The sequence below is a fragment of the Electrophorus electricus genome, chromosome 7 (assembly GCF_013358815.1).
Source record: "Electrophorus electricus isolate fEleEle1 chromosome 7, fEleEle1.pri, whole genome shotgun sequence".
Taxonomy (NCBI): Eukaryota; Metazoa; Chordata; class Actinopteri; order Gymnotiformes; family Gymnotidae; genus Electrophorus; species Electrophorus electricus.
The window spans coordinates 7407319-7417857 of record NC_049541.1 but is presented as its reverse complement, the minus strand read 5'-3'; the positions used below and the strand labels follow the sequence as shown (position 1 = coordinate 7417857).

Here is a 10539-nt window from a genome sequence, read left to right as displayed (position 1 = left end):
TGTAACTATAAAACATCTCCCTTTCTGGGACATAGAAACTGCTCTTAAGCCTGGTGGTTAATCCTTTGGGTTTATGATACCTTGAAGAGGAGAACATTTCAACATTTCACAGCTGGATCTCAATTTATCACATATGCTCTTTATAGTAATGTAAATGTAAATGTACTGTAAAGTCACCATAAATGTGGCTAATTGTACCTAACGTAAACTGAATTGTGTGTATGTTTTACTGCAATATCAATTGTGAGTATTGGAATTATATGATAAAATTAGTATTGTTATGCCAGGCTTCTGGCATAAGGTTGCCTCTTGTGAAAACCTTGATGATAAGTGATGATACAGAAGAAAGTCATAAGTGCCTGTTTATTCTTTCACACCTTCTTGAAATGGAAGAAATGGCGATTTCTTCAGAAAATTGCCCCTCTTCATGATAGCTCAGGTGCTGGGAGACCATGGCTGGTTGTTAGAGATCTGTAGCCCCAAGAACTGGAAGAAATTGGAGCAACCTTAGATATCTTCTGATTTCCCCTTCAATATTGATTACATGTGTCTCTTGGAGACACAAAAGAGCTCTTTTATCTTAATGACATTTCAGACTAGGTTGTTGTTGTTATTGGGTGTGCTTTTGTTGGTTCCGCAGGCCTCGTTTAATTGGCCCAATTACTGTCGCATCATCGACAGGCTTAATGGCAGAGCTGTTGGTGTATTCAACTGTAGAGGCATAAGTAAGTGGAAAGTACAGTCAGGCTGAGGCAGTGGGGTTGCTGTAAACTATGCCCAGGAGCCAACAGAATTACGGCCTATTTGGAAATCCCATCTCTGTTTAGAAACGGACCAGTCCAGAGCCTGCCCCCTGCAGCTACAGGTTATCATATTAAACTTATTCATGTTCTTGTACAAAAATGTCACAGAACACCAGTTTTTTTCTACCGGGGATGTCAAAGGGTGGAGCCGCATTGTGCTGATCGGGTGATGAGCATTCAGGTTAGGGACACAAAACAGTGTGCAGTTTCTCTAGAGAGAGGAAAAAAGAAAAATGAAACAGGGCAGGTTTTGAAAGTGAGTAATTAACAAAGAAAAAAACCAACTAGTTTCCCTTATCCTGGAGAAAAGTTCATTTTGGAAGGTGGTGAACTTTCCCATTCCTTGGACCCTGAGCATTTCAATGTACCCTGATTATCATACAAACTCCCTCAGTCCTTGGGTTTGGCAAAAGAGGGTTTGTCGCAATGTTTATGATATGTACAATCATATGTGTAAATTTATAAACTTCTTACTAACATCAGGAAGCTGACGATTCTTTGACAGTTGACAGATGGCCTTTGAGTAAGGTGTCCGGTTCTTGATAACTTATTTCCCCAGCAGGCATGCTGTGTCATCTAATCCAATTCACTAACTAGTTTGCAGATGCATGGCATGTGTGCAGGTGTGACCCTTGTTATCAGAGCACTCACAAGCACACAAGTCTTAACTTAATCCTGGCTTGGGTTTGAGCCATGCTCCCCACTTCAAAGGACTTGTCCTAGTTTGATGATGCTTCTGCTGACTGGAAAACACAATATGGAAAACAAAACAAATAAAAATACATGGAAAATGTAAGGTCTTTTATAGACTTTATGGAACTGCAGTGACTTAATCCTAGTCACTGTTGCACCTTGTGACATGGTAACACTTTACAATTCAAAGGCTAACTTTAAGGATGACAATTGACATATTTCTCTAATAAGGTGTTAAATTATTGCTGAAGTGCTCTCAGTGGGGCATGGAGCACTTTGCTTTAGAAAATAAACCCTTTCAGTGCTGTACTGTGATGCGCTACCTGGAATAAAAGACAACAATGAGCAAACCCTGTGTACATCTGTGTGCATGTCATTGCATTTCAAGCAAAATAGTTTTATAACTGTGTATGCACAGAGCGCACATATGCATATGTTTTTACATTTGGAAATCTTTGCACTGACATGCTAAATGATTCAGAAATGCTCAGTCACAGAGTAGCAACCTTCTGCAAGGGAGAAACTGATTTGGAGGTCTCTCCATATCTGCCTGCCTCTTTCATGCTTGCTTTGTGATACAGGATTACAGGTAACTGTTGGATAAGTGCTGTTCCCTACCATTCAGAGAGCTAAATTTGCAGCCTGCTGCTAGGTCTCTTACCTTCTTCCCACACTGCTTCTCCTCATCCATATTCACCTTGTTTGGCTACTTTACTCCACCTGAATGTTTGGCTTTCACTTGCTGCTAATTAATTTCCACACCGACGAGTGAAAATATCTCAGATGGGAGCACGATAACAGTTATGTAACCCAGTGGCAAAATATGTAGTTTTTATGTAAGCAGTGCCAAACCCTTTGATGTGAATTGATGACCCATGATGAAGCAGAAGCATCAATGGTATTGCAGTGTGCAGAAAGAACACTGTTCCCCTGATGTAACACACTGCCCCCTGCCACTAGCAATGCAAGTCCATGGAAATGAGCTTTGCCTTTGGCTAATGTTGTATGTTTGTTTATCTGGCTTTTCCTTCTTTCCTGTCAAGTTGCAGAACTATATTATCCCTATTCACCACAATCAGCTTGGTTCAGCCTGCATGTTCCAGTAGTCGTCATGGCAACCAAACTGCATTTCACCTCTATACCATCCCTCCTCCCCCCATCTCCTCGCCAAGGCAGTTGCCAAGGGTTTTACCTCTGTTCAAGCGTTTACATGTATACAGAACACCCAAGAGAGGTTCCCCATAGGCACTCGCTCTCTGGCAGTGTGGTGTAATAGTGTAAAAGACACAGTGGCATGACTGTCCCAGTCCATGACTGGCATGAAGGTTTATGGCATAGCTTGCCTTGCTTCTTGCCTCTGTCTATGGCTTGACCAAGTTTAAGGAAGAGGTAGGGTAAAGAAACTAAGTCAGCTGCACCGAAGGGTCTTTTTCCCTTGTACTTGATTCATGGATAGAAAATTATATTTGTCCAACATTTTGATTCAGTTATGCAAAAGTTGATCTTTGATTATTTCATCATACAGTATTTTGTTCTCTAGATAGAGTGCACTTACTGAGCGAATATTAAGTAATTAATTTATCTTTAGTGTTTCAAAGGCCCCAGCCGGATATAAAATGCACTATATAGTTCTAACTATTTTATTATTTATTTATTTATTTTTTACATTTACATCTATATTCAGTGTAACTATTATTTGAATGTAGCATATCACTCCAGCTGGGTGCACGAACAACAACCCACTGTCCTCAAATATATATATATATATAATGCCATGGAATATGCAATAACTTAAGTTTGGGAGAAAGTCACAAACTCCTCCATCAAGGCAAGCCTCCTAATGATATACTCCCATCATCCCCTCTGACTTCTCATGCTTGCTGCTCATGCAACCATGATTCAGTAATCATTTTCATTACTTTGTTGATATACTTATAGTAATATTAATATAGCTAATACTACTTACTGATGCTGAAGATTGTGTTTGTAACGTTAACTAATGCTGTAAAGTATGTTAGTTAAAGAACCTCTAAGTAAAGTATTCCCCCAAAAAAACATACTCATTTGTTTAACTTGAGTAAGATTTTTTTTCTTTACAGCACAGATGTTGCAAGGCTGTTGATTCTGAGTGATTCTGTTTTGAGCCAATCCTAAAGTCACAAACAAAAATATTTTTTGTCGCAAAAAAAAAGTATTTTTGCTCTCCAACGAAAAAGACGGAAGGAAAACTACTGCCAGCTATTTTTTCCCCTGGAACAGAGATGGCAACAGTCCTCGTATTTGTGATAGGTCAACTGTCCCATTTTAAGAACCAATCAGATGATCCGGCCTTTTTTTTTTTAAGTTGTTAGGCATGGGAATGTGGGTAAAAGGTCCCACAGCAACTTTTTGCCCCAGCCCCCATAGGAGTGGGCCAGACTGGCAAAGTAAATATGCTTGTCCTGTGGGCTTGCTTGATGTTCCCTACGATTCTAGCTACAAAACGTTTTAAAAAACAAAAACAAACAAAAACACAAACAAAACCCCCCACAGTTTTGTATTTGTAGCCATAAAAAACCCAAAACTTTAACCATACAGGCATACAGTGAATGATACTATTGGCATGGCTCTAGTTTACTGGCCTCTCCCTTACAAGAGAAACAACCATTTGGGACTGTCTGTGATTTGACAAAAAGCAAAAAAACTAGACTTCTTCTGAGCAAAAACTGCAATGAATTTCATAGTTTGTCAAAACTCATTTGTCAAAGTGATTCAGTAGACCTCGCATGACACAGAGTTGGTGTGTGCTGACTGAATTTATTCAGGTGCAGTCCTTAACAAGAGAGCTGTGTCTTCATGATGACATGCTGGGAGTTCTTCTGGGAAGAGAACTGTGAGGTGAAGGCAGATTTTTCACTCTACGTATTTGTGGACTTAATTTTACAGAGTTGAATGTGTGCATGCAAATTACTTAACTTATTGTCAGTGTCTCTATAGTTGTAGTTTACATTTAAAATAATTCAGAATCAGGTTGTTTGAATGCAGACACCAGTTTGTTTCATGTTTCTTAACTGTTCTGTTGTGGCAGGTGTGAATCAAGGTAGCTGGTCTAAGTTCATGTCTGGAAATATGGCACATGGATTACTCATATGGAGCACTTTTTTCATTCCTGATTTTTTTTTCCATAGTGCAGAATGCTGAAACCTCTACTTTAGTTCATAAGCTTATTAAAAATCCTTTACTGGAGCATGAACCAGAATCATAGGCCAAATAGTTTGCTATGCACCACATAGTTTGAGGGCAATCCAGAAATGATCCCTGTGGATTTTTTTTGTCCAGGTTATAAATGAAAATTGCTGCACAAGGCAATTTTTATGACAGTGTTTATGATGATTTAAACTTGCCACAAAAGCTGTGTAGCTACATCTGAAATCATAGACTTCATTCGTCTCTCATGTGCTGTCAGGAAAATTGTCTTCCTTTCCCGATTATTTTTATCATTTCTTGCAATCTCTTTGAAATAGACCTTTTAATGTGTGCTTTTTGTACTCGGTGCTTATTCTTCTTGTGAACTGTATTGTGAAACAACTACAGTAATAAAAAGTACCAGTTACTTTAATCTTGAGTGAGTCAGTACACACATATTGCCCTTGCACATTGTTTTAATCTCCCAGATTCTCCTCTAACTTAAATGATTCATTGAGACAAAACTATAAGAGATTTACAGTAGTCTGGTGTTTCCCATTCCAGTTCACAACATGACATTACTGTATGAATCAGGTAGGCTAGTTCCTGAGGACTGGATTTGGAAATAATTCTCTAATCAAATGCACAAGGACAGTCCAAATCCCCTTAAAGACTCCCTTTAATTAAGATTAATAAGATTTTAAATTAAGTAAATGAGATGTTTTTTACAACATGAGACAGAGTAGTTTGTCATTGTCATTTTAAGGTTTATCCTACACTCCTTAATCTAGAGAAAATTATGTATTTAAGTTTCCTTAAGCAGTGCCTTCATTTAAATTCCAGGGTGTAAACATGGTGTTTTCAGTTACAAAGGAATGAGGTAATCAATGAAGATTAAGTTTATATATATATTATATACTATATATATAGAGATGAGAGAGCGAGAGAGGAGAGAGAGAGAGAACATACTACCATCATGTTATCTGGTCCAAAGGCATTTATTGTGAGCAAATGTGTCTGTATATTTAGCCCAGAATTCTCTCGTTCTGGACTAATTTGTACTCAACTGTCTTTGATAGTTTAGAACTATGGCAAATTGGATCTAAATAATACCTATATGATTGATTAAATGTAGCATGCATCAAGAGAATAACAATAGCATACAGTGTACACAAATCCCTCTCAAGCTGTCATCTTGATAAATTTATGTGTTTACACAAGCCATAAGACAAGCATAAAAGACATTCCAGTTTAGATCAAAGGGCTCATTAACAACACAGATTATTGCGAGGTTAAAGTCAAAGGTCAAATTAAATTGGGAGAAGCAGCATTTCACCATAATTCTGATGTTGTAACCAACTGTCAGAAACCTGAATTAGTACCTTAACCTTAATCATTAAGTCAAGACTGAGTGTTACCTATTCAAATCACATTTTTTAATCTCTGACGGAACTCTGTCATCCTTTTTCCTTCATATTTACTTGTTTTATGAACTTTATCCATTTTTCTTTCATTGTCATTTTTTATTTCAATGTAACATTTGAATTTTAAAATAATCCTTTCTATTTAAATACATTTTATATATATATATATATATATATATATATATATAAAAAAATATAAATAATACTTTGCCTTTTTAAATTGTCAGCTGAGCTAAGGACAGTTCTTTTTCCTGTGGTGTAAAGCTAGAAAATGCTGATTGCAAAAGTGACTCAGCTGGACTGGTAGGACTAGGAAAAGCAAAAGGAGATAGACAGCAGCTGCCAGTACACTTGAAGTCTCTACAATCTTGCACATTTGACCAAAATACAAAAGACTTGCAGCCCGGTTTTAGTGGTGGGGTTCTGACTGCAGCACATCTGAACTATCCATATTGGATTCATAAATGATTATGCAGACTTACAAATGAAATTGTTTCACAACTGGGTTGTTTTATGATGATTTAGAATAAACAATATACCTGTGAATTTTGCAGCAAGCCGCAATACAGGTTTTGCTGCAGTGCAAGAGGCTAGAGTATGTGGTTATAACCAGTCATGTAGATGAATTTGAATAATGCTGATCTTGGCGTCTTTGCGTGCCTTTAAATCAGATCCAACAATTCCAATTGCAAACTGCCTCCTGGTAAGACAAGAGGGAGGGGGAAAAACAAAAAACAAAAAAAACAACAAACCCACATTCAACAACTTCAGTTTTTTTTTTTTTTTTGGTTTAAACCAAGACAGACAAGAATATCAGAGCAGGGGACAAAAAGCATCAAAATACTTGAATTTAAGACAAATGGCATAAGCCAACAGACAGGTAGAAAGCAGGACAGTGTTTGAACCCTCACAGTAGAGCATGTACCGTACAACAGTGTGAACTACAAAACAAACAGTCTTCAACACCACCTCCTATGTAGTTAGTAGCAAAACCTTAGGTCAAGTTACATTAGGCAGGGAAAGTGGCTACATTCTTTAAGAAAATTACAGGTCATCCAGCCTTAGCAACTCTAAGCCATAATGTCCATTGCTTCATTTAGTCCATTTTAAAACAGGAAGAGCTTATAGAGGAGGGGTTTCAATGCCACTGTTAAAGTATTCACTCCCCCTAGAGAACCAGATGCACGGGGGGGGGGGAAAAAAAAAAAAAAAAAGCGAGCGAGGAGGGTCAGATATAGTCCTGCACCATCACATTCCCAGTTATCAAGTTTAATCTTAAAATATCAAGTTGACCAGTCAACTTACACCTATTAAAATTGCAAACTGCATGCCTGGAGCCATTCTGATGAGGGGGTGGGGAGGGGAAAAAAAAAAAAAAAACCCCCGCCAAATACAGTACTAATTTGGCTCCATGGCAAATTTAAAAAAAGGGGAGAGTTCAGTTCAGAAGGTGTCAGACAGGGTGAGTGAGGGGCCTAGTAGTCCACGGGTTCATCTCCTTCTTCGTCAAGCAGGCATGTGCGTATTAGTGCCTCGGTGACGGCATAGGGGTCGCAGTTGGCAGACGGACGGCGGTCCTCAAAGTAGCCCTTCTTCTCCTGGCCCACGGAGCGTGGGATGCGGATACTGGCGCCGCGATTGGCCACGCCGGCAGAGAACTCGTGGATGCTAGAGGTCTCGTGGCGGCCAGTTAGCCGTCGGGCGTTGTCCAGGCCACCTTTGGGGTCATATGCTCGGATGTGGTAGTTGTGCCTCTTCGAGAGCTTCTCGATGCACTCCTCAATGTACCTGCCAAAGAAGAGGCATTTTTATTCAGCTGGTTTTGCTAAAAACCAGACTGCGAGGCAATTCAGGCACTGTAACTACACGAGATTTCCATCATTTGGTAAAAACAAAGCTGCCAGTGACCAACATAGACAATAAACATGCACCAGATGTTTGCTGTCATGGATATTATTCTAGATACTCACTTCAGGCCACCTTCTTCCCGCATCTCCTTCGTGCTGAAGTTTGTGTGGCAGCCAGCACCATTCCAGTTGCCTGGGATGGGCTTTGGGTCAAAGGAGGCCACGACACCAAAGTCCTCACAGACTCTGTGCAGGATGAAGCGGGCTACCCACAGATGATCACCCATATCAATGCCTTCACATGGGCCCACCTGGAACTCCCACTGCGAGACACACATCACATTAGTTTCTTGAATTAAGGAAGGGTAAGGTCATGATACTGTGGCTGTATTCCATTTATTCTGTTGCTGGCTAGGCTGTGCAACAAGTTTTACCTGAGCCGGCATGACTTCAGCATTAGTTCCACAGATCTTTACTCCAGCATACAGACAGGCTCTATAGTGGGCTTCCACAACATCTCTTCCATAGGCTTTGTCAGCGCCAACACCGCAGTAGTAAGGTCCTGGAAGGAACAAGTTGTATGCCATAAAGACACTACTATACTCAAAACAAAAAGCATGTGAAATGCATGGGGGATTGACTACCTTGGGGCCCTGGAAAGCCGTTGGAGGGCCAGCCAAAGGGATGTCCGTCTGTGCCTAGGATAGTGTATTCCTGCTCCATGCCGAACCAAGGGTTCTGCCCCTCCACCATCTGCATGACTTTTCTGCATGTTACACGATGGTTTGTTTCTGGGACCAAGGAGAAGAGACATTGGGGACACAAGGCTCACAATCAATCCAAATGAATGTAGACTTGCAACAAAGAAATCAAGACCTAGAGATTGCCTTCCTTACCAGCAGGCCTGCGGTTGTATTTCACCACTTCACACAGGACGAGTTTGTTGGGGTCTTTGCGGAATGGATCCCTGAACATGGCCGAAGGAATCAGATACATGTCACTGTTGGAGCCTTCAGATTGGTAGGTACTGGAACCATCAAAGTTCCACTCAGGGAGTTCTGCATAACAGCGGGAGGACGGTCAGCTCTAGAATGTATAGCAATCAAAGAGGCTACATATGTATGCAGCCTTTAGAGTCATGTCGTCAGAAATGCACAGGTTGTTTACCTTCAACGCTTTTTGGCTCTGAGTCTAGCGTCCTGGTTTTACATCGCAGCCCGTCCCCAGTTCCGTCTATCCAGATGTACATGGCTTGTACTTTGTCTCCCTGGGGCAGTTCCAGGTACTGCCGTTTGACCACTTTACTCAGCTGTGCGCTGGCCGACGTCGCCATTTTCGTTACTATAAAACACCTAAACAAATGAGTAAAATACAATAGTGAATATGGCCACTATGCGTGCAAATTCATTTGAAGACCCGATACATTGCAGGTGATCAAGAACCCAGTGGTAAGCGCTAGTGCTGAGATAACCTACGTAGCAGGGTTCAACCACGATTATCTCAGTCAAAATCCATAGTTTACAACAGGGACGGCATGCGACACCACGTGTCTAGGGTCTTCTCCCACTCCCATGCGCTCAAAATCACCCGAAAATGAATATTTAATGTTTACGATTACCTGGATTAGCGCCACGATTTATATTTTAACTAAGATCATTTGGCGAACGCATTTTATAACAGAACGCCTAGTGTAGGCTGCAGACTGTATCCCACATCTCTCGGCGAGAGCTTGTAGTCATGGTTACAGCGCTAAGATACGCCGTACTGTTAACTGGCTACATCACAAACACAGATGGGCAAATATGTACCAGAAAACATTATAGTTCGAATACTGAATTATTTAAACACAGGGCTGTCGCAATAAAAACATTTCTGAAGCATTCCCACGAATTATCCATAAAATAACAAGTAACTAAAAGAACAATCCTTCAGCACTATAGGCAAGTGAAATATATAAAACCCTAATGTAAGCACCGTACCATACCTGGACACCAGCGAATATGAAAATAAGCGATATCAGACTGCCAGGTCCAGATATTGGTCAGAAAATTGCGTGGTCGATGTTCTCTCATTCTCTGACCAAGTCTTTCGGGTGTCCCTCTGATTTATATCGAGGAACTGGGATCCCGGCTCATTTGATTGGTTAGAGAAGAGCGCGAGCCATGTGTGATTGAAAGGGCATTCTGTTAGATCATTGGAGTTGCAAACGACCAAGTCAACGCCCTCTAGTTTGCCGGGCGAGAAAGGGAATATTAAAATTGTATTTAGGGTAGGTCTGTGATATCTTTTGTTTGTGCCTTTCACATTAATACAACGTCCTTGCATTAAGCAAAGTGACTAAGGTAAGTCGTGTAGCTTACAAAACAACGTCTGAATGAACTCAGACAAAATTATAAACAGAACTGAAATACAATTAAACAGTTTACTATAATGAACCAAAGCGCCCCCAAGTGGTTTCACATTTTAATATATTTTAACCGCAATTGTAGCTCCAAAATCTTCCGTTACCCTAAATTTGAAAGTGCTGAATTATACACGGAATGCCTTTACAGAGTTGACTGAAGACTTTTGGAACCGTTATGATTTTGAATAATGGTTTGACAGTAC

At 40.2% G+C, this 10539-nt stretch overlaps 1 protein-coding gene across 1 annotated transcript; it reads right to left on the bottom strand.

Moving 5' to 3' along the window:
• Positions 1-6570: 6570 nt before the first annotated feature.
• Positions 6571-10023, bottom strand: glula (glutamate-ammonia ligase (glutamine synthase) a). The gene is made up of 7 exons (XM_027031481.2): positions 9917-10023; positions 9100-9284; positions 8829-8990; positions 8577-8723; positions 8367-8494; positions 8056-8255; positions 6571-7873 (listed from the first exon to the last, which is right to left on the bottom strand). Exons 2-7 carry the CDS (start codon positions 9263-9265, stop codon positions 7561-7563), a joined length of 1116 nt encoding a protein of 371 aa, XP_026887282.1. The 5' UTR covers positions 9266-9284; positions 9917-10023; the 3' UTR covers positions 6571-7560.
• Between the last annotated feature and the right edge of the window lie 516 nt (positions 10024-10539).

Coding starts and splice junctions, on each gene's coding strand:
- glula (XM_027031481.2), bottom strand. CDS start 9,265: ATGGCGACGTCGGCCAGCGCACAGCTGAGTAAAGTGGTCAAACGGCAG. Junction 8,991..9,099: donor AGAGCCAAAAAGCGTTGAAG/GTAAACAACCTG, acceptor GCTGTTATGCAG/AACTCCCTGAGTGGAACTTT. Junction 8,495..8,576: donor CGGCTTTCCAGGGCCCCAAG/GTAGTCAATCCC, acceptor TGTTCCTTCCAG/GACCTTACTACTGCGGTGTT.